Below are 24646 nucleotides of genomic sequence, written 5' to 3' on the forward strand. Positions count from 1 at the left end.
GGAGAGAAGGAGAGGAAAGACAGAGAGAAAGAAAGAAAGAAAGAAAGAAAGAAAGAAAGAAAGAAAGAAAGAAAGAAAGAGGAAAGAGAGAGGGGAAGAAAGAAAGGAAGAGAGAGGAAAAAGAGAAAGGAAAGGGGGAGGGAGGGAGGAAGGAAGGGAGGGAGGGAGAGAGGGAGGGAAGGAAACTCCTTCCACAGGTAAACATTTCAGAGTACTTTTTCATTATAAAACAATATTTTGAAATTCACACCCATAATCAGTGGTCTTTCCAGTTGACATCATGCTTAAAAAATGAACATGGAAAGGGTTAAAAACTGGCAGTGATGAGCTTTTGCACGAAATTTTCAAATTGAATTGCTGTGGGGGAATGGCTTGACTTTGGAAGCCATATGCGTTACAAAGATTCTCCAAATGGGTGAAGAAACTTGAGACCCATCTCCAAAATTGTCCATATTATGTTCACCTATATCAACTTTTTATTTTAAAAAAAGAGATAAAATAGAAAGAGGATTATTAGAGAATAGAATGGAAACCCACAGGAGTGGATCAGAATGGATAATCAGTGGGACAAATCAGAGAACTTAAGGTCAGAGATGCTCATATCCTTGCATGAAAATGTCATGATGAAATTCGCATCCCCATCCTATGAACATGTATACCACAGTATGACACTGAGATGAGGGAAGGATGCCTTTTAGATCTGAGGCAGCTCCAGACCCAGGGGTTTGAGTCTGGATGATTTACTTGGGACATGATGGTAGGACAGAATGGGAGGAAATAATGGAAGATAAGGAGTGGGGAGGGAAGCAGCACAGGATGTCACAATGAGGAGAATGTGTCTGGCACCAGCTGGACTGCATACCTGTGGATGACCTACAGAGCCAGGACACCGTGGATATGTGGGCAGTGCAGGGGAGGTGAACAGGAGAAGGGTTCTCCAGCTCCTCTCATCATTGGAGCTGTGCCCCTAGGGGCCAAAGCTTCTGCCTGGAGCTTCCTCTTCAACACAGGAAGTCCTCAACAGAGAGTTCTAGGTTCTGGATGTAGCCCACCATCTTCTACATTTGAGGAAGCTGCGGGAAGGACCAGACCTGGTACACCCAGAACCACTTGCTCTGGGGTTTTCATTATTTAGAGGTGAACTATGTATTTGAAAAGCAAGAAGAAAAAGACATAAGCCTTATATATTTGGATGCCTCCAAAATGGAGATTTATTTAAGATGTAGGAATAAAAGCATTTGAGAAAATATGCTAGAACAATGCTATACCAATGGGAGTAACAGAACAGTTGACAGATTTCAGAAAGAATTCCAGCTGGGTTCTTCTTGGGGAGAGATGGGAATCTGCAGGAAAGGGGAGAGGTATGTGGCACTCTCCATCAACAGAAATGCCCACGGAAATGTTCAATGGGCTTCATGAGATGAGCTTGAAAAATTCTACTTCCCAAGTGTTGGCAGCGGAGGAAAGAAGACAGGACAGAAGGCTCAGCAACAGGAATCAGGGTAGCAGCTGGGGCGGCAGCAGGTGGTCTTGCAGCAGGTGGTTTGGCAGCAGCAGGGGCTGCAGCAGCAGGGCTGGAAGCAACTGGACACACAGCAGCTGGGGCAGCAGCAGGTGGTCCTGCAGCAGCTGGGCTGGCAGAAGCCCTGCTCACAGCAGTTGCAGCCACAGCAAGAGTTGACCATGGTGTCAGAGGATGGAGGTTCTGGGTGAGTGTGCAAGGTGATGAGGTTGGAGAATTTGGAAGGCTCTCTGTCCCCCATGCTCTTTTATACCCTGCTAAGGAGCACATGTGCTCCATCACATGGAGAGTTCTTTCCTTGTGGTTGTTTTAGTTCACAAACAGGTGGTTATCAAATTAGGCTATCATCTTTTCCTGATTAAGTTTTCTGGTGGGAAGGCAAACATGGTGCCACTTTTGTTGGAATTCACCTTTCCATCAGTTCAGGGAGAACCAACTCCTAAGTGTGTGTGTGTCTTGGTCTACTTCCTCCCAGAGCCATCCCGTGACTGCCAGTGTCTCCTCATGGTATGTTCCAATCTCATTTTACATGGTACATTACGTCTCCTCTTAGGTACTCAAGATTTTAAGAGCCATATTTGTGTGTGGTGACACAGGAAGCTAAAGCCTCACTAGAACCTCAGGCATCTTGGATCAGGGTCAGGTGGGAAGGATGCTTGGCCTGTGAGAGGCCACGTTGGGACAGGAAGGCAACCAGGAAACCTCGCTCCTCACTGTGAGTCAGGATTCTTTTCCTAGATGTGTTATGAGAAGAACACAGCTCACATTGGGTGCAAAACTCAATTAAATAATATTTCCATATCTTTGCTTTTGAAAACATTTAGAATTCAATATCTGAATATTTTCATTCCTTCAGTGGAAAAGTGGGCTGCAGAGCTCTGCTGTCCCTGAAGATTCCCCTTGGTATTGTTCTGTCAACTAGTTGTCCTTCAGTCTTTGACATCATGCTTTTGTGTCTCTTGTGCTTTTTGTTTATTTGGTTTTTGTTGAGGTCCACATAGTTGTCAGTAATGCTTGACCACCAGAGCCACACCCTCTGCCCACTCTTTCTGGATATTGACTTGTCTGGATTCCTATGCTTTTCCCATATTTACCTTGTGGCACAAGTTAGGTGTCACATTGTTCTTCTGACATTTATCTATGTACCTAACATTATAGATATGGATTAAGCTACTTAGCCCGATCTAAAAACAAGACTCTACTGTTTCATTATTCAAGTGAGCTATTGTATTATCCTGTTCAGGTCTTGAGTTGTTAAATACAAAAGAGGCAAAAAAGCAAAATAAAATAATAATGATAGAAATTCTGCTACTACTACTACCACTATAACCAGAAAAAGAGAAGCAAAGCTCCACGCTTTCTTAGAGATTCAACCAAGCTTTTATAGTAATGTATACACAGTACAGTTCCTAGAGCAGTTTTTCAGAGAACTTGGCATGAGAGGTGCTCGCCTGGTAGAATGAGGTTTGTCCCCTGACTCCTTGGACCATTTGTCCTAAAGCACAGTAGTATCTGTTTTCTTACCAGGACCATGCCAGTGCCATTGCACTCAAAAGTTAGATTTATTAATAACAAACACAATCTTGTGCTTTTCACCTAAGATTGTTTTTGGCTATTCAAGGTCTTTATGCCATTCTTGTGCATTTAAGGAATTCTTTATGTAATTCTGAGATTGTATTGTCAGTGGGATTTGGATGGGGATTTCATTACATATATACACTGTTTTTAATAATCTGGCCCTTTTTACCATGTTAATTTTGCTAATGTATGAATATGGCATACATTTACATCTTGTTTTTATCTTCAGTTTCTTTCTTTGGTCCTTTGTTAAGTTTTATTGCAGAGATTTTTCAGGTCTGGTTAAATCTATTTTAATTATTTGGTAACAGATGGAATTATGAATAGCAAATTTCCTTGGGTTTTATTCTTGGTGAATTTGTTTCTGGAAATGTCACACTATAAATCTTAAAATTACATGAATTAGCGAGGTTAACAAAAATTGCTCAGTTACGTGGAAAGAAGGCTCAAGGGGTACAGCTCCTTTCTAGCACGTCAGAACCAACAAAAACAATGGAATAGGCACCATTTAAAACAGAAATACTAACCAATGGAAAACAATAGAGGACCCAGAAATTTAACTAACCAGCCTACTAGCTACAGTATCTTGGTTCTTGGTTTAATTTTTTTAAAAAAGGTGCCAGGAATACATACATGCATTATAGAAGTGCTATTAGTTGGCAGGAAGGAAGATACTAGCTTTATCATGTATTGCCAGAAAATAAACATCCAAATGTAGAAAACAACAAAACAACATTACCTGAAGAAGCAGGAGGCTCCATGTAAACTATCCAGTATATCCAATCCAAAAGTTGGACAGTGAGGTGTATGGACATTAAATGAACACAAATGGCTAACCTTCCATGGAAACTGTTCAATAACCTTCACTCTCAGAGATTTCCAAATCAAAACTACATCAGGATTCTATTTCCCCACAGTCAGCATGGCTGCCATCAAAAAAACTGACAAGACTTAGTGAGGATTCTATGAAAGAAAGAAGATCCCATACACCAATGGTTAGAATTTGAATTAGTACATTTATTATACCGATAAGCATAAAATTTCCTCTAATATATAAATAGAGACTTCATATATTCTAGCTCAAACACTCCTGCATATATATACACACACAGATATGTATATATATTCATATAAATCCAACAGCATATTAAGTGAGACACCCACATGCTCCTATATATGGCAGGGCTGTTGACAAGAAGCAAATAAGTCATGGAGTCCTCCTGTGTGCCAATTAATGGTGAAAAAGAACCATAATATGGTATATGTGCTCAACATAGTATTATTCAGACATTTAGAAGAATGTGGGAAAATTCTTGGATGTGATCATTATCATGTTAAGTGAAACAAGATACACACAGAAAGAAAAGAATTGAATGTCTTTCTTCTCTTTCTTTAAATATCTTTTTTAAAAAAAGATGTGGCTGTAGAAAAAGGCCTATTAGAGAATGAAGTAAACCAGGGGGAGAGACTGGTATGGGTAAGCACAGAAACAAATTAAAGAGCCTAAGGTCATAGAACCCCATATACATGTAAGCTAATGTCTAGAGGATATTTACTATTTGCACAATGAATATACACCAAGAGCAAGAAATCAGTGTCAGCTAATCATCAATAGTAATGAAAGGCTGAAGACTATTGATCAAGAACAATTGGGCACACATCAGAAATGATCCACATAAAAATAGAACCGGGCACCAGTGCCTCACGCCTGCAATCCTAGATACCCAGGAGGCTGAAAACGGAGGATCACAGTTCAAAGCCAGCCCGGGGAACAAAAGTCCATGAGATTCTGATCTCCAATTAGCCACCAGAAAATCGGAAGTCGTGCTGTGGCTCAAGTAGTAGAGCACTAGCCTGAATCAAAGAGCTCAGGGATAGCACCCGTGCCCAGAGTTTAGATCCATGACTGACAAAAACAAAAGCAAATCCATTCAGAAGACTTCTCACTTTAATGTGCATAGAATCCATACACTGCTGCATAGTGAGTGTTAGTGACCACCACTGCAATGTTTTGAAAGTTATGTGGAAATTCAGCAACACTTAAATTTGAGGATGTGAGTTTTAGCATGTGTGTTCTCTGGGGCACAGAAAAAAACTGGGAGATGGAGGAAAGTAGTTTACTTAGGAATGAGGGCAGGACAAGATGTAGGAAACCTGGGAAATTATCGATAGTAAGCAGGGGAGAGGGGAACCCATTACCAAGGAATACCATCTGGAAAATTCTCCTTGGCTTGCTAAATGACATTCCCATGGACGTTCTGTGGAACACTGGAGAGGGTAGACACTTAGGCACTGAGGGAAGGGGAGCAGATCAGGAGTCACCAGCTCCTCTTACAGTTGGTAGCTGTGCCCCAGGAGGTCTCAGCTCCTTCCTACAGCGTTCTCTTCACTACAGAAAGTCCTCAGCAGAATGTTCTAGACTCTTGCTCCAGGCAAGCCTGGTCGGTTTGTGAAGGACCAATAGGAAAGACAAGAGCTGGCACACTCACAAGGCCCTGATGTGCTATTCTTATGGCTCTGAAATGAGCTACAGATTGATTTGAGGAAGGATAAATAAGGCAACATAATGCTTTCTGTTTTCACTTATTCACTTTTATTAATGTAGGATTATAGCATTTGAGAAAATAACAATAGAGTTGACAGATTTCTTTGAGAATTTGAACTCAGCTTCACTTTGAAGAGAGATGGTAAGCTGAGGAGGAGTGATGGGGACAGCGTGTTTGGAGGCCCATGAAGACCACATTGTGAAGGGAGATTTACACTGGCCACCCGTGGATGAGCTCAGAGAAGGACTACATCAATAATGCTGCCTACCGAAGAGCAGGAGGGTGCAGGTGACAGGGCTCAGCAGCAAGAATCAGGGCAGCAGCTGGGACGGCAGCAGGTGGTCTTGCAGCAGGTGGTTTGGCAGCAGCAGGGGCTGCAGCAGGGCTGGCAGCAGCAGGGCTGGCAGCAGCAGGGCTGGCAGCAACTGGACCCACAGCAGCTGGGGCGGCAGCAGGTAGTCCTGCAGCATCTGGGCTGGCAGCAGCTGGGCTGGCAGCAGCACTGCTCACAGCAGTTGCAGCCACAGCAAGAGTGGACCATGATGTCAGAGAATGAGGGTGCTGGGTGAATGTGCAAAGAGATGAGGTTGAAGAGTTTGGAAAGCTCTTGGTTCCCTTGCTTTTTTATACCCTGCTAAGGAGCACATGTGCTCCATCACATGGAGAGTTCTTTCCTTGTGGTTGTTTTCGTTCACACACAAGTGTTATCAAATTAGGCTACCATCTTTTTCTCATTAAGTTTTCTGTCGGGAAGGCAAACATGGTGCCACTTTTGTGGTATGTTGGAATTCACCTTTCCATCAGTTCAGGAAGAACCATCTTCTAAGTGTGCATGTCTTGGTCTACTTCCTCCCAGAGCCATCCTGTGACTGCCAGTGTCTCCTCATGGTGTGTTCCAATCTCATTTTACATGGTACATTCTGTCTCCTCTTAAGTACTCAAGATTTTATAGAGCCATATTTGTGCGTGGTGAATCAAATGGGTCCTTCATCAGGGTCAGATGGGGAAGACGGTTTACCTGAGAGCAGCCAGTAGCCTGGGGCCAGGAAGGCCATCAGGACACCTTCCTTCCTCCCCTATGGGCCATGGGCCATTTTCTAAGCTTTTCAGGGAAGAAGAGATAATCTCTGGGTGAGAAAAATCTAATTGACAAATGTCTACATGTCTTTGCTTCTTTTCATATTTCTTTTGTAAATCAAATTGTAAGATCATTTGGGCATTACAGAAGTGGTACTAACTTGGAGGAAGATACTAGCTTTATCAAGAATTGCCAGTTTAATGAGCATCCAAATGTAGAAAACTTGATCACAACAATAGAACCCTAGGAAATAGGAGGCTCAGTGTTCACCGTCCAGTACAAATACATATATATGTATATATCTGTATATATATCTGTATATATATAGTTCTTATGAAGAAAAGTGAAGTAAATAGTCACTGAAGGAACATAATGAGTAATATTACATGGAAAACAATTCAATGTCTTTAACATCGATGATTTTCAGATAGAAACTACACAAAAATTCCACTTCACCACAGTCTGAATGGCCTCCATCAAGAAAGCTAAGAATGTTAATGTGAGTGAGGGTCCCCGGAACAATAGGAAACCTCACACACTGTTGGTGGGAATTTGAATTTGTTCATTCATTATATTAATGAGCATAAAATTTCCATAAATAGGTAAATATAGATCACTCACATGATCCTACTATGGTATTCCTGCATACGTACATGTATATAACTGAAGGAATCATGCAACATGGAATGGAGACACCTGCCTGCTCATATCTCTGATCACAAGAGCCAAGTCATAGAGATCCTGGGGACCCACTGATGATGAGAAAAAGAACCAAAATGTGTTCTACGTGCTCAGTGCAGTATCAGTCAGACATTCACAAGATTGATGTCATGACTTTGTAGGAAAACTGATTGAAGTAGTCAATATCAAGTTGAATAAAATAAGATAGACTCAGGTAGACAAGTATTACATTTTCCTCATATGTTAAATCTTCAAAAAATAATATGTGCATAAAAAGAATGATGTAAAACAATGGTAGTGGATTAAGTATGAGAAATCTCAAGAACCATTCCAAGAAGCTAATGTCATAGAACCTCATATATATGTATGATGTCTAAAGAAAATTTACTATTAGGTCAATAAATATATACCACTGGCAATGTGAGTCAAATATCAATAACACTGAGAGACTGAGTAGTATTTATCTAAGGGCAAGTGGGGAATGAGCTGAAAGAGTCCACATGAAAACTATTGAGAGGATGAACACTTGGTGAACATAGGATCCAAGAGTTGGTGCCTAGACAATGACATCCACCCCATGGCTGACCAAGTCATGGAAAAACAGCAGCACTTAGCTGAGAAGAGATGTGAGCCTTGGCTTATGTGCACTGTGGGGCTTAAGGAGACCTGGGAGATTGAGGTAAGTAGTGTATGTGGGTAATGGTGACAGGAAAAGATGTGGAAAACTTGATAATAGTCAGGATTAGGGAGAAAAACCCGACACAATACATGGAGAACTCTCCTGGGGCAGCTGGATCATACTTCCATAGACAACCTGTGCAATACTGGAGACAATGGACACACAAGCACTGATGGGGAGGGAGTTGAGCAGGACAGGGCCCACCTACTCCCATCACTGGAGGATGTTACTCGTGCCTAGAGATTCCTGTTCAATAGAGGAAGTCCTCAGAAGAGTGTTCTAGGTTCTGGTTGAAGACAACCATGGCCTGCCTATATTTGAGAGACCCACGGAAAATTTTCTGAGCTGGGATACCCAGAATGATCTGGTGTGGAAATCTTATTGTTTAGGGATGAGCTATATATCTGAACGATAATTAAATAAGGAAACATAAAGAGACAGAATTGCTTTATATTTTCATTTATTTACTTCTATTGGTGATGTCAGAATAGCAGCATTTGCAAAGGTATCAAGATAGTAGACAGATTTCATGGAAAAACGCAGACGTGGGTCCATTTTGCAGAGAGAGTAAGCTAAGGAGGACTGAGGGGGACAGTGTGTTTGGAGGCCCACATGAACCCTAGTGGGAAGTGAGGTTTGCAGTTGGTTCAGAGAAGGACTACATCAATTAACTGCCTACTGAAGAGCAGGAGGGTGCAGGAGAGAGACTCAGCAGCAGGAATCAGGGCAGCAGCTGGGGTGGCAGCAGGTGGTCTTACAGCAGGTGGTTTTGCAGCAGCAGGGGCTGCAGCAGGGCTGGCAGCAGCATGGCTGGCAGTAGCAGGGCCTGCAGCAGCAGGACCCACAGCAGCTAGGGCGGCAGCAGGTGGCCCTGCAGCAGCTGGGCTGGCAGCAACACTGCTCACAGCAGTGGCAGCCACAGCAGGAGTTGACCATTTTGTCAGAGGATGGAGGTTCTGGGTGAGTGTGCAAGGAGATGTAGTTGAAGGGTTTGGAAGGCTCTCTGTCTATGTTGCTCTTTTCTACCCTGCTAAGGAGCACATGTGCTCCATCACATGGAGAGTTCTTTCCTTGTGGTTGTTTCAGTTCACAATCAGGTAATTATCAAATTAGGCTATCACCTTGTGCTGGCTACGTTTTCTGTGGGGAAGCAAACATGTTCGGAATCACCTTCTCTGTCAGTTATCTCCTAAGTGTGTGTGTGTCTTGGTCTGCTTCCTCCCAGAACCATCCCGTGACTGCCAGTGTCTCCTCATGGTATGTTCCAATCTCATTTTACATGGTACATTCTGTTTCCTCTTAGGTATTCAAGATTTTATAGAGCCATATTGGTGTGTGGTGAATTTTATGGGTCATTCATCTGGGTTGGATGTGGAGTATGGTTTTCCTGAGTGCCAGCATGAAACCAGCCTGGCATTGGGACAGGAAAGCCATCAGAAAATCTTCTGTCCTCCATCGTGAGTCAGGATCCATTTCCTTGATATTTTATGGGAAGAATATATCAAACTCTGAAGGAACATCTTAATTTTAAACTATGCATAAATATTTGCTTCTTATTTACTTAATCTGAATACATTCATTAATTATTTTAGTTCCTTTTGTGAGAAACTGGGCTGCAGTGCTTTGCTGTTCCAAAAAGATTCCTGTTAGTATGGTCCTGTGAAATTCAGTCTTTGACATCGTGCTTTAGTGTCCTTTTGCTTTTTGCTCATTTTGTTTTCATTTAGGAGGGATTGTGCTGTGAATTGAGGGCCACATGATTGTCATCGATGCTGTGTCACCAGAGTCACACCTTAAGCCCTAATTTTTTAGGCCAGAATATGATATATATATATGTATATATATAGTCCTGTACCTTTCCAAATTAGATGTCATATTATTCTTCAATCTTACTGCTATCTGAATACAACAACAGAGATTTCTATTGCACTTCTCAGCATTATCAGTCTGCTACATTATTCAAGAGGATTATTAAATTATCATGCTCAGGTCTTCTGTTTCAAAAAAAACAGGTACAAAAGGGAAATTGATCCTAAAAAGCAAAACAATTATGAAAGAACACACCGAATAAAATGATATTCAAATTTATTTATAGAAGAGACTCTGGGAATGCTGAAAGGTGCAAAAATTCACTATATGATTATTATTGTTTTGCCAGTCCATGGACTTGTACTCAGGGCCTAGGAACTGTCCTTGGGCTTTCTCAAGGCTAGCACTATACCACTTGAGTCACAGCATGACTTCTGGCCTTTTCTGTGTTTGTGGTAACAAAGAATCGAGCCCAGGGCTTCGTATATTGTAGACAAGCATTCAGTGCCTGGACACTGTCCTTGAGCTTTCTCAAGGCTAGTGCTCGACCACTTGAGCTATAATACCACTTCCTCTTTTTTCTGTGGATATGTTACTGAGGAATCAAACCAAGGGCTTCATTCATGCTAGTCTAGCACTCTACCACTAAGCCACACTCCCAGCCATACTATGTTTTCTGAAAGAAGAAAATTCTGCTATCCCCAAGTGTTGTAAAACAGGTGGTGTCTTTTGTCACTTGTAACTTTCTCCCAGAAATTTTTCAGGTCTTTGGTTAGGCTTGTTTTAATAATTTCTCTGGGAACTGATGTAACTATGAGTAGGAAATTTTTCTGAATTTCTGATGGATAAGTTTATTCTCAGGATTGTCACAATACAATAGCTAAAATTGTGTCACCTCACCAAGTTAACCAAAACAGCATAGTTCCCAAGGGAGATGGATCAAGTGGTATAGCTCTTGCCTGGAATATTTACACAAACTTAACCAAATGCAAACCACCTAAAACAGAAATATGGACCAGTAGAATTGAAAAGACGACCCAGAAATTTACTCAATTAGCTACAGTATCTTAATTCTTGGCAAAATAGCCAGAAACATGTGTATTGTTTAAATGCTACTATCTTGGAGGGAAAATACTAGCTTTATCAAGTATGGCTAGAAAAATGAACATCTGCATGTAGAAAACTGCAGCACAGCAACATAATGACATTATCCTAGGAAACAGGAGGATTGGTGGTCCCTCTCCAGTACACATACATGCATGCATGCATGCATACATACATACATACATACATACATACATACATACATACATACATACCTCTATTTCCAATCCATAACAATGGGCAATGATATGAATAGACATTCAATGAACACAAATGGCAAGCATTACATGGAAAATATTTAATGTTTTCACCATCAGGGATTTTCAAATCAAGATGACACAAAGGTTCTGTTTTACCACATTCAGAATGGCTGCCATGAAGAGAGCTCAGTGTCGATGAGGATCCTGGCAAAGCAAGGAGATCCCTTACACTGTTGGTTTATTGTTACACGAATAGGCACACAATTACTCTTATATATATAAATATAGAATTAACACATGATCCAGCTAAAGCACTACTGAATATATATGCATATATATGCTATATGCATATGTAATACATTGCAGGGCTATTGAAGAGCCAAGCCATCAAGTCCTCCTGTGTGCCCAACACTGGTGAAAAATCAAGACAAGAGGGTTCCATGTGCTCAATTCATTATTATTCAGAGGAGTGATGTCATGATTTTGTGTGGAAATTCTTGGAAGTGGTCATTACCATGTTAAATGATATTAGATAGGTTTGGTGAGACAAATATTACATCGTTTTCTCTTACATTGAATCTTTGAAAAAAGATATGGAGTAGAGGGAGGCCTTTTAGAGAATGAAGTCAATCAATGAGAAGAATTAGCATAGATAAGTCACAGGACAAATCCATGCATCTAGGGTCACAGAACCTACATCTACATGTATGATAATATCTATAGAAAATTACCTATTTGGACAATTAATATACACTGAGGGCAATGCTTTAAAGGGTTAAGCATTGACACCAATGAAAAAGTAAAGACTACCAATCCAAGAGCAATGGGGAAAGCATGTGAAATGTTCCACACCAAAATATTCAGCAGACTTTCACTTTAATGAGCACAGAGGCCAAGGGCTGGTGCTGAGATCATGAGAACCACCCCCACCCACTGTTCAAAAATGCATGAGATGGGGAAGGTGTGAGTCTTAGCTTGTATGCTCTCTGGGGCAAAGGGGAGCCAGGAGTTGTAGTAAGTGGTTTACTTGGGGATGATTGCAGGACAAGATTGGGAACTTTGAGAAATAGTCAGGAGTTGGGAGGGAAACAGTATAGAGTGACTCCATATGGCAAACTCTTCTTGGGCAGCTGGGTGGACAACCTGTGGAACTCTGGACACAATGGAGGTACAATGGGATCAACAGCTCCTCTCACCATATCACCTGTGCCACTGGGGGACTTAGCTCCTGCATGGAGCTTCCTATTAAACAGACAAAAACCTCAGTACAGACATCTAGACTCTGATTCAAGGCAACCATGCCATGTATGAGAATCCAGTGGAAAGGAATCAGAGCTGGCACACACAGAATGATCTATAATGAGTGTAATTGTTGAACCTGAGGTATATATCTAAACAACAGTTGAAGAAGAAAAAATAGACACAATGGTTTTATGATTGTATGCAGACAAGAGTAAAATTTATTGACAAGGTATGAATTATAGCATTTGAGAAACTATGTCACAGAACAAATACTTCCATGCAGGTAACAATACAGTTGAGAGATTTTAAGAAAATGCCAACTTGAGTTCCTTTCGAAGAGAGAGTAAGCTGATGAAGACAGAGGTGGACAGTGTGTTTAGAGGACCACATGAACTCCAGGAGGAAGTGAAGTTTACCATTGTCCACCCATGGATTAGCTCAGAGAAGGACTACATCAATAATGCTGCCTACTGAAGAGCAGAAGGGTGCAGGTGAGTGGGCTCAGCACCAGGAATCAGGGCAGCAGCTGGGGCGGCAGCAGCTGGTCCTGCAGCAGGTGGTTTGGCAGCAGCAGGGCTGGCAAGAGCAGGGCTGGCAAGAGCAGGGCTGGCAGCAGCAGGGCCTGCAGCAGCTGGACCCACAGCAGCTGGGGCGGCAGTAGGTGGTCCTGCAGCAGGTGGTCTGGCAGCAGGTGGTCTGGCAGCAGCCCTGCTCACAGCAGTTACAGCCACAGCAGGAGTTGACCATGGTGTCAGAGGATGGAGGTTGTGGGTGAGTGTGCAAGGAGATGCAGTTGAAGAGTTTGGAAGACTCTCTGTCCCCTTTGCTTTTATACCCTGCTAAAGAGTACATGTGCTCCCTCACATGGAGCATTCTTTCCTTGTGGTTGTTTACATTTACAAACAGGTGGTTATCAAACTAGGCTACCATATATTCTGGATTACATTTTCAAATGGGAAAGAAAACATGATGCCATTTTTCTGGCTTGCTGGATTTCACCTGCCATTTCAGGGAGAACCCTTTTCTAATTGCAGGCCTGCATTGGTCTAGTTCCTCACAGAGTGGTCACATGACTGCCAGTGTTTCCTCATGATAGGCTAGAATCTCTTTTTACATGGCACATCATGCCTGCTGTTAGGTATTCAAGATTTTATAGACCAGTCTTTGTGTGTGGTGACCCACGAAGCTAAAGCCTCCCCAGAACTTGTGTGTCCTTCATCAGGGTCAGGTGGGAAGGAAGATTTGCATGTGAGAGGCCATGTCACATGTTTCTCTGGGTGAGACACACAATTAAGAAATGCCGATGTCTTTGCTTCTTTCCATATTCTTGATCTGAATGAAGTCTCAGAATAATATTTTAGTTCCTCTTGTGAGAAGGTGGGCTGCAGAGTTCTGCTAAATCCTAAAGATTCCCCATAGTAGTGTACTATGAGCTTATTCTTCAGTCTTCCACACAGTGTTTGCACCAGTTGTGTTTTTTGTTTGAGTTTTCGGTTTTTGTTTTAGAGATTTTGTGCTCTGAACTAAAGACCACAAAACTGCAAAGTAATCCTCTACCACTTGAACCATATCCCCTGCCTCTCTTTCTGGTTTTGCATAAGATATCAAGAATTGTGCCATTTTTTCAGTATTTACCTGCTGGCACAAGTTAGATTCTACATTCTTCTTGTGTCTTCTTTTAAAATTTTCTAGTCCTTGGACTTGAACTCAGAGCCTGAGCACTGTCCTTGGGCTTTATCAAGGCTAGGTCTCTACCACTTGAGCCACACCACCACTTCCAGCTGTTTCTATATATGTGGTACCGAGGAATCAGACATGTGTCTTCATGCACTCAGCCAAACTCCTGCCCCCCACCCCATCTTATTTTTATCTGCCCATAACATTACAGATTTCTACTGAGCTTCTCAATCCTATCAATAAACAAGTCCCTCCTGTTTTATTATTTGAGAGAACTATCATATTATCCTATTGCGGTTGTCAGATGTTAAAGTAAAAAGATACAAAAGAGAAGAAAAGAAAGGTCTAAAAAAGAAAAGGAAGAAAAATGGAAAATATACAAGATGAAATGTTCTGGTACTATGTTTCTAGAGTACAAAGTTATTGCTGAAAGGTTCAAAAAGTACCCATCATATGTTCAAACACTTTATTTGTTTACTTTTATTCATAAATTTGTGCCGACAAAGCTGAATAACATGGTATTTAAAATGGAATGTCCTGTATGAAGGGAGTTTTCACTTGATGCTTAACAAGGCAAGACCAAAGAACTAGAAGGACCGAAGAAAGCTTCACTATTTCTCAGAAAGGAAAGGAAGCTTTTCTCCACAGATGAAAGGACAGAGCACATTTTCAGTGTAGAGGGGTGCATAGACAATACAGTTCCTAAGGCATTTTGTTAGAGAATTTGGCATACAGTTTTTTGGCTGGTAGAATTAATATCCTTCACTGACTCTCCAATGCATCCATCCTTAAGCATATTTTTAGACCAGCCCTTTACCGGTGCCATCTCCCTTAAGAGCTAGATTTATTCCTATTCAAAGCAACGAAACAAAAACATGATGTGGCCTTTTCACCATGTTAATGTTTATTGATCCATGAATATGGTATATAGTTCCAACCTGTTTTCTTTTCTGTGGTTGACAAATTTCATTGTCACAATTTTCCAAGTCTTTGGTTAAGTTCATTTCATTTCTTTAACTGTGAACCAATATGATCATGAATATGATTTCTTTGTTTTCTCTTCTTGAGGAATTTATTTTTGGAAGCATCACAATAAAAGACTTATTTATTTATTTATTTATTTATTTATTTATTTATACCTGAAGGAATCAGGCATCCTAGAATTGGGGGACCATTTATAAGAGCCAAGTCATGGAGTTATCCTGGGAGCCCATCGATGCTGAATAAAGAACAAAAATGTGTTCCATGCACACAGTAGAGTATTATTCAGACATTACGAAAATAATATCTTGACTTTGTAGTGTAATTCATAGAAGTGGTGATTATCATGTTAAGTGAAAAAGTACACTCAGAAAGACTGGTGTTTTGGAATTTTTGCCAGTCCTGAGGCCTGCACTCAGGGCTGAGCACTGTCTCTGGGCTTCCTCAAGACTAGAAACTCTATCACTTGAGCCACAGCACCACTTCCAGCTCTTCCTACGTTTGTGATACCAAGGAATTGAACCCAGGGCTTTGTCCATGCTAAGCAAGCACTCTACCACTAGACCACATTCCAGCCCCAAGACTAGTATAACTTCTTCTCTTATGTTGAATCTTTAAAAAAAAGAAAAGATATGAAAGTTTTAAAAAAGCCTTTTAAAGAATGAAGTAAACCATTCTCTAAAAAAGGGATTAGTCTGGGTAATCGATCATCAAATCCCTTATACATGTATTTTAATGTCTTTAGAAAAATTTACTGTTTGCACAACTAATATAAATCAATGGCACAATATCCACAACAATTAAATATCCACAGCAATGAAAGACTAAAGACTGTTGATCTAAGAACAATGGGACACACAACTGAAATGATCCACATCAAAATATTCCAAACACTTCTCAGTTTAGTGAGCACAGAATGTAACATCTGAGGACCATCCCCACTGTTTGAAAATGAATGGAAAATCAGCAATACTTAGAGGAGAAAGTTGTGAAATGAAATTGCTTGTCCTCTGGGACATAGCCCAGCTGCGACATGAGCAAAGTTGATTACTTGAATAATGACAGGGAAAGATGTTGGACACTTGGGAAATAATTGAGAGTTAAGGGATCACCCCATCACCAAGGAATGACATATGGAACAATTCTTCTCAGGCAGCTGGATAACTTTCCCATGGACAGCCTGTGGACACAGTGGACACATGGGTACTGAAGAAGTGGTGAGCCAGGGCACAACAGTTCCTGTCACTATTAGAACCTTGCTCCTGGAAGCTCCTCTCCTGGCCAGAGCATTCTCTCTTTAACAAAGAAAGTTGTCAGCAGAGAGACCAAGGCTCTGGCTCTAGGCAATGATGTCTATATTTGAGGGGGCAATAGGGAAGATCACAGCTGGCACACCCACAATTCCTTGCCATGTGATTTTTTTTTGCCAGTTCTGGCCTTAAGCTCAGGGCCTGAGCACTGTCCTTGGATTTTCTCAAGGCTAGAGCTCTTCCACTTGAGCCTCAGCATCATTTCTGGCTTTTTTTTCTATGTATGTGGTACTGGGGAATCGAACCCCGGTCTTCGTGCATGCTAGACAAGCACTCTACCACTAGGTCAAACTCCCGGCCCCTGCCATGTGATTTTTATGCTTTAAAGATAAGTTCTATATTTGAACAATAGAAGAAGGAACAATACAGCCACATAATCCTTTTGTATTTGTTTTATTCACATGTATTGATGATACAGGAACATCAGCATTTGAGAAGGTAAGAAGATAGTTGACAGATTTCATTGGAAATTCCAACTTGAGTTCATTTTGAAGAGAGAAAGTGACAGGGGCAGTGTATTTGGAGGCAGACCCTATTGGGAAGTGTGGTTTATAGTTGGCCTCCCTTAATCAACTTGTAGATTTCTACTTCTTGAATGAAGACCAGGAGAAGACAGGACAGAGGGCTCAGCAGCAGGAATTGGTGCAGCAGCTTGGATGGCAGCAGGTGGTCCTGCAGCAGGTGGTTTTGCAGCAGCAAGGGCTGCAGCAGGGCTGGCAGCAGCATGGCTGGCAGCAGCAAGGCCTGCCGCAACTGGACACACAGCAGCTGGGGCAGCAGCAGGTGGGTTGGCAGCAGCTGGCCTGGCAGCAGCCCTTCTCACAGCAGTTGCAGCCACAGCAGGAGCTGACCATGGTGTCAGAGGATGGAGATTCTGGGTGAGTGTGCAAGGGGATGTGGTTGGAGAGTTTGGAAGGCTCTCTGTCCTCCTTTGCTCTTTTATTCCCTGCTACGGAGCATGTGTGCTCCATCACATGAAGAGTTCTTTCCTTGTGATTGTTTATGTTTACAAATAGCTGATTATCAAATTAGGCCACACCAATATTTTCCAGATTAAATTTTCAAGTGGGAAAGGAAACATGATGCCATTTTTCTGGTGCACTGGAATTCACCTGTTAGTTCACAGAGAACCCTCTTCCAAGTGGGTTCCTCTAAGAGAAATCACATGGCTGCCAGTGTCTCCTTATGATAGCTAGAATCTCATTTTACAGGGCACCTCGTGTCTCCACTCAGGTATTCAAGATTTTATAGATCCATAGTTGCATGTGGTGCCCCAGGAGGCCAAAGCCTCACTGGAGCCTCATGTCCCTCAGGGTCAGGTGGGGAGAAAGGTTTGCCTTTGTGAGGCCAGTGGCCTGGGGGCAGGAAGGCCTTTAGAACACCTTCCTTCCTCCAGTGTGAGTCATGGTCCATTTCCTACATGCTTTGCGGGAAGAACAGGACATCCTCTGAATGGAGGAATATTGATATGTCTTTTCTTCCTTTGTGAGAAACAAATCTCTATATGTCATTTTTAGTGTCTCCTGTGAAAATGTGTCAACAGAATTCTCCCCCCCTCTCTCTTTACCAGTCCTGGGGCTTGAACTTGCAGCTTACACTCAGGACCTGGGCACTGTCCTTGGGGTTTTTCAAGGCTAGAGCTCTACTTGAGCCACAGTGCTACTTCTGGCTTTTTCTGTGTATGTGGTACCGATGAATTGAACTCAGGGTTTCATGCATGTTAGGTGAGCACTCTACCACTAGGCCATGCTCCTGACCCTACAGAGAATTCTCTTACACCCTAAAGTTCCCCTTTAGTATTGTACTGTGGGCTTGTTTCCTTTCTGTCTTTGTCTTGCTATCTTTCTGTCATTTCTCTGTGGTGGTGTTTGTTTTATTTTGTTTTGTGTTTTGAAGCAAAAGTTCTAAACTGAGAACCTCATACTTGCCAAGCAAATGTCTAATGACTTTTGAGCCACACTCTTTACCTTTGTCTGATTTTTATCAGGTCATCTGGAATCCTGTTCTTTTTACAACATTTGTCATAGCGTTGAGTTTTTTTTTCTCTTCTACACCCACTATTATAGCCCTCTTCTTACCTCCTGGATCCTGCCAAGAAACTAAACTGCCCTGTTTCATTATTCAGGAGAGTGATTAAACTTCCATGGTTAGGTCTTCATTTTTCAAACACACACACACACACACACACACACACACACACACACACACACACACACACGAAGAGCAGAATAAAAAGAAAACAGGAAACAACAAAAATGAACCATTTTCAGCTCTCATTTATTTAGATTTAGACATTCTAATCGCTTAAAGCATGGAAATATACCCATCTAGAAGGTTGATTAGTCTTTCCAGACAAAAGAAATACTGCCAGCCCCATGTGGTTCAAGAAACACTGAAGGATAGTAAGAAATAGATGTGATGATGTGATGAAATAACCAAATGTCTCAAATAAGACAAAAATCACTTGCAATATTTTTATCACATTAACTTATTTTTCCAAATGTTTTATTTCTGTACTTTGATTCATAGGTTTGTGCTTATAAAGCTGAAAACATGGAAAATTTTTAAATGATGTGTTCCGTATGGAGTTATTTTTCTTTTTACTGGTTAAGAGACACAAGAAAACATAAAGATGTAGAAGAAAGGCTTGTTGATTCTTAGAGGGGAGGGTTCCATATAAATTGAGGTGTTAAAGGAAGCTTCTAGCCCACTGGTAAAAGGGAAGAGTGCATTTTCATTGTAGAGTCATAGATAATATATTTCCTAGGGAAATACACAGTTACACAGTTGGCTGTGTACAAGATCATTTGGGAAAATATTACCAGCTACCCTCTCTCTGGCTCCTGTCCAGAGAAATTGTGATTTAATTGGTATAGTTTAATGCCTGTGATCTGGGAGCTTTTCCATTTCTTCAGGTTTACCCACTGAACAGCGAAGCATGAATCCACCTTCTTAAACTGTCCATAGGACATCTCTTTGTTTACATATCCAGAAACTAGAAATCACAAAACAAACTCCAATTTATTTGGTGGCATCGTTAGGAACCTGAGTAGAGGAAACGATCCTGACTTGAAGCACTGGACTTTGAGCCTTGTGGACTAAAACACTGATAATTCTCTGTAGTATTTTACATTGTTCTAATAGTAAAGACAATAGATCTACATGGTGGTCGATACATGTGAAATTATTATTGATAGCATGCTGGGGAGGCTAGGGAGCTGGGTAGTGGTGGTGGTATTAAATTTGAGACCAGATGTTTGATCACTCTGTGTTCCTTACTGACTTTTGCCTATGACTCCTGAAATACCATAGGCAATTAGTATCAAATGATACAAGAAAATTATGTGAAGTTTGCTTGAACAAAGCTACCTTTTATTACATAAAGTAGTTGAGCATGATTTTTTTCTGTTATCTAACTTTGGGATATGAAAAAATGGCCAGTGGTCTCCAAGGATGGTAGCTTTTTAGAGTCAATGTGCTGTTTTCTTGCTGACAGAATAGGCATTCATCAGAGGTTAACATGAAGAATGTTTGTCATTGACCACTGAATGGTTTTATATGACATTGTTTTGAAGTAAATTGGCACAGAACATGAACACCAGAGAGTAGAAATAATTAGGAGCCACTTGAGAGGTTTTAGGCCCCAGGTGAAATATTTGTAGCAAACACACACACACACACACACACACACACACACACACACACGATGAGTGTCTATATGAAATTCACTGATTTATTGTAAATCTATACTATAATCTCTAAGAAAAATATATATTAAAGTGATATCAATATCTCAAGAATAAGTAGCTAAGTCATACAATCAACCTAAGGGCCCAAATGAAAGAATTAAAAAATATGGTTTATGTACTCAGTGGAGTATTACTCACACACTAAGAAGAATGAAATCAGCTGGACAGCTGGACATGGTGGCTAGCACCAATAATGTAAGCACTTGGGAGACTGAGGGGATTACAGTTCAAAGGCAAAGAGTTCATAAGACTCCATGATTAGTTAAAAGCTGGCCTGCGGAGGGGGAGGGGGGAATATCATAGCCTATTTGAAAACTACCTAAAAATACAAAGGGCTGGAGATATGGCTCAAGAGGAAGAGAGCCAAGCAAGTTTAAAACCTTAGGTTAAAGCCCCACAACTGGAAATGAAAACATGCACGCACACACACACACACAGAGTTACATAAAATCTTGTCCTTTGCCAAAGACTCATAGAATGGGAAAACCATCTTGTTTAGTGAAATAGCCATTTTGTGAATAAGAAATATCATGTGGAACTTCAAAAAAAAGGACAATAGTGAGGTATACTGTGGAAAAGACAGTGGGCCGATGGAAAGGGAGATAAGGAATGAATGTGAGATATTAGGATAAGTCAGGGTTCAATGACCAAATTATCTGGAACACATGTATGAAAAATTGAAAAATGTCTGGCCGGGAGTTTGGCCTAGTGATAGAGTGCACACCCAGCAGGCACAAAGGCCCAGGTTTAATTCCTTGGTACCACATACATAGAAAAAAGCCAGAAGTGGTGCTGTGGCTCAAGTGGTAGAGCTCTAGCCTTGAGAAAACCCAAGGACAGTGCTCAAGCCCTGAGTTCAAGGCCGGAACTCGTAAAAAAAAAAAAGGAAAGAGAAAAATGTCATAACACATCCATTATTTTGCACAATTGAGACACACTGAAGACAAAGTTTTCAAAAGTTAAACATCCACATTAAGAAAAACAACAATTGTGCAAAAGTTGGAAGATTCAGCAAAATGTCCTGAAGATTAACATGTCAGTGGGGAGAAGCAACAACAACAACAAAACACAGTCAGCTTTGACACAGAGACAAGTACACTGTGTGGGGGGAAAAAAAACCAAATGTGTATAGAGACAGCAACACTGAGATGAGGGACGTGGTGTGCTAGACTGTGTACACTCAGGCAGCTCAGACATGGGGTATGGGTGGGCTGTTCAGACAGAACAATTTACTTGGGAAATGATCACAGGGAAAGGGTGTAGGAAATTTGGGGAACAATTGAAGGCAGTAATGGCACTGGGACAGAGTACCCGCAGAACAGCTGGACTGCATTTCCACTGACAACCTCTGTGACACACATGCACTGAGCAGGAGCTGAGCCAGAGAAAGGCGCACCAGCTCCCTTCTACTAATGGAGCTGCAATCCTGGGGGCCTGAGCTCTTGCCCAGAACTTTCTCTTCAATAGAGGAAGTCCTCAGCAAAGAATTTTAGGTATCGAGCCCTGTGGAATATTCTTCCTGTATTCAAGGGAGGAATGCTGAGAAGACCTCACAACTCATATCCTTTATTCCTGTCCTTCAGTTACTTAGCAATAAATGTGGAGATGGAGTTACTGGGGAAGAGTAACTGGACTCGTGGGAGGTTAGGGAAGGGACTGGTGTGGAGAGACATGGGGATAAATCAGAGTGTCTTCTGCAAGTGAGGATTTATAGCTGAGGAAAATGTGGGAAAGAAAAAGAGACGTGTGATCTTTATATTTGGATGCTTGCACAATTTTGGTTTATTCATGAGTAGGAATTACAGCATTTGAGAACAAAAGGACCAAGAGCAAACACTTCCATGAGGGTAACGAGACCAGGTGACAGATTTTAAAGAAAATTCAAATTTTTGTCCACATTGGATTCGGATAGTCACCTGGCAGGAGAGGGGCTATGTGTCTCAAGGCCCACATGAACCCCAATGGGAACTAAGGTTTTTGCAGTTGGCTTCCCATAATTCCTCATCAAGAATGATGACGGCTGAAATCCAGGAGCAAGCAGGTCAATGTGCTCAACAGCAAGAACTACTGCAGCAGCTGGGGCGGCAGCAGCTGGGGCGGCAGCAGGGCTGGCAGCACACAGACTGGCAGCAGGGCTTGCAGCAGCTGGAGATGCAACAGGGCTGGCAGCAGGGCTGACAGCAGGGCTTGCAGCAGCTGGAGATGCAGCAGGGCTTGCAGCAGCTGGAGAAGCAACAGGGCTGGCAGCAGGGCTTGCAGCAGCTGGAGATACAGCAGGGCTTGCAGCAGGGCTGGCAGCAGGGCTTGCAACAGGGCTTGCAGCAGCTGGAGATGCAGCAGGGCTGGCAGCAGGGCTTGCAGCAGCTGGAGATACAGCAGGGCTTGCAGCAGGGCTGGCAGCAGCTGGAAATGCAGCAGGGCTGGCAGCAGGGCTTGCAGCAGCTGGAGATACAGCAGGGCTTGCAGCAGGGCTGGCAGCAGGGCTTGCAGCAGCTGGAGATACAGCAGGGCTTGCAGCAGGGCTGGCAGCAGGGCTTGCAGCAGGGCTGGCAGCAGCTGGAGATGCAGCAGGGCTTGCAGCAGGGCTTGCAACAGCTGGAGATACAGCAGAGCTTGCAGCAGGGCTGGCAACAGGGCTTGCAGCAGGGCTTGCAGCAGCTGGAAATGCAGCAGGGCTGGCAGCAGGGCTTGCAGCAGCTGGAGATGCAGCAGCTGGGGCTGCAGCAGCTAGAAATGCAGCAGGTAGGGTAGCAGCAGCTGGGGCGGCAGCAGGTGGTCCTGCAGCAACTGGGCTGGCAGCAGCCCTGCTCAGAGCAGGATGAGCCACAGCAGGAGTTGACCATGGTGTCAGAGGATGTAGGTTCTGAGTTGGTGTCTAAGGAGATGTGGTTGGAAAGTTTGGAGGTCTCTCTGCCCCCGGTGCCCTTTTATACCCTGCAAGTGTCTGCCGTTTGCATTCTTTCCTTGTTATTGTTTGTGTTAATAAATAGGTGATTATCAAATTAGGCAATTCTATTTCCCTGGTTAAATGTTGGGGAAGAGGATCATAGTTTCCTTTTTCCTGGTGGAGGATTCACTGGACAGCTCTTAAGGAACTACCTCTTGCTTGTCTTTTTTTGTTTGTTTGGATTTAGTTCCTCAAAAAAAAAGCTGTCATGTGATGTCCTGTGTTCAGGTGGTACACATCATTTCTGTAGCATGGGCTGTCTGTTTCTAAGGGATTGTGATTGCTATGGACCCATAATGGCTTTGTTGACCTAGAAAGATAGTGTTACATGTGAGGCTAGAGGCTCCCTCATCCTGGTTCAGGTGGACAAGAACAGTCTGAAAAATCCCTCAACAGGAGAACAGAAAGCCCATTAGGATGTGACTCTTTCCTTGATGAGAATCACAATTCATTTATTATTATTATTTTTATGGGACACACAAGACTACATCTTGTTGGAAAACTGAATAGTAAAATATTGGTGGGTTATTCTTTTTTCCTCTAGAGACTGAAGCCCCTTAAAATTGTTCTTGTGCTATCCTTCTGTTTCAATATCCAGAAAAGAGAAACCGTATAAATAATTCGCTCACAATTCAAACTACCTCAACAATAGAGAAAATGATCCTAGAGTAGAAACATTGAACACTGAACCCTGTAGACGAAAATCCTGAAAAACCTCTGTAGTATTTCAGGTTATTTGCATGCCAGAACCAACAAACCCACACAGGCTGAGAAGGGACCAACGAGGCTTGAAATCCAATGGGAGATTATTATCGAAAACAGTCTTGAGTTTTCTTTTTTTTTAATTTTTTATTGTGATTAATAGAAGGGTTACATTATATTCACCAGATAGAAAGTGCATAACTTCACAAACATTGATGCCCTTTCTCATGACATGGTCTCCATTTCCCTCCCACCCTCCCCTCGCTCATCTTGATTTCCCCCCTTCCCTATCCAATTTCAAATAACCAATTAAGCACATATAAAATATATCAGATAACAAGGTGAAATATTGTAACAATATGAGATAACCAAGGGATGGCAAAAGAGATGAGAGATAACATAGTACATTAAGGACAACAATCACTCATTATATGGCTTTTGTTTCATCATTGACTCTACTCCTCGCTAAATCTCTCCTGGCCTGGTGAAATAGATGGATAATGAACACATGCTAGGCACACAAATTAGGAAGTGGATGATACTTCTTTATTACATAGAGAGGTAGAAGGGATGATATAAACGTATTCATGTGCTCAAACTCTGATGTACATAGAATCTGACTGCATTGATTTTCTCTTTGAGGCTCACTTCAGCAGCTGTGGAGAATATTTAACACTGAAGACAGTCTCCATTCAACAGCCCACAGGGCACAGAGGCTCTTATTCAAGGTGAGAGGAGTCGAGTGTCTTAGAAATGACTGAAGCTGTACTCTTAGCTAGTCAGGAGGCTGAGATCTGAGAATTGAGGTTCAAAGTCAGCCAGGCACAAAAGTCCCTGAGAC

General features: G+C 42.1%; 1 protein-coding gene across 1 annotated transcript; it reads right to left on the reverse strand.

The window, feature by feature from the left end:
* Nucleotides 1-1484: 1484 nt before the first annotated feature.
* Nucleotides 1485-17261, reverse strand: LOC150051753 (uncharacterized). The gene is made up of 7 exons (XM_090351522.1): nucleotides 17066-17261; nucleotides 12958-13134; nucleotides 8843-9016; nucleotides 8386-8395; nucleotides 5950-6071; nucleotides 5300-5392; nucleotides 1485-1705 (listed from the first exon to the last, which is right to left on the reverse strand). The coding sequence occupies exons 1-7, from the start codon at nucleotides 17259-17261 to the stop codon at nucleotides 1485-1487; spliced, it is 993 nt and encodes a 330-aa protein (XP_090207648.1).
* Nucleotides 17262-24646: the final 7385 nt, after the last annotated feature.

Source organism: Megascapheus bottae, chromosome 17 (genome assembly GCF_031878675.1).
Source record: "Megascapheus bottae isolate mThoBot1 chromosome 17, mThoBot2.hap1, whole genome shotgun sequence".
NCBI classification, from domain to species: domain Eukaryota; kingdom Metazoa; phylum Chordata; class Mammalia; order Rodentia; family Geomyidae; genus Megascapheus; species Megascapheus bottae.

Excerpts from the sequence above, each read along its gene's own strand:
- LOC150051753 (XM_090351522.1), bottom strand. The coding sequence starts at position 17,261 with ATGGTCAGCTCCTGCTGTGGCTGCAACTGCTGTGAGAAGGGCTGCTGC. Across the intron at positions 9,017-12,957 it reads CTGCCGCCCCAGCTGCTGCC|TCAACTCCTGCTGTGGCTGC; the intron begins CTGATTCCTGGT and ends CTGACAAAATGG. Across the intron at positions 5,393-5,949 it reads CTGCTGCCCTGATTCTTGCT|TGCCTAAGTGTCTACCCTCT; the intron begins GCTGAGCCCTGT and ends CCCTTCCCTCAG.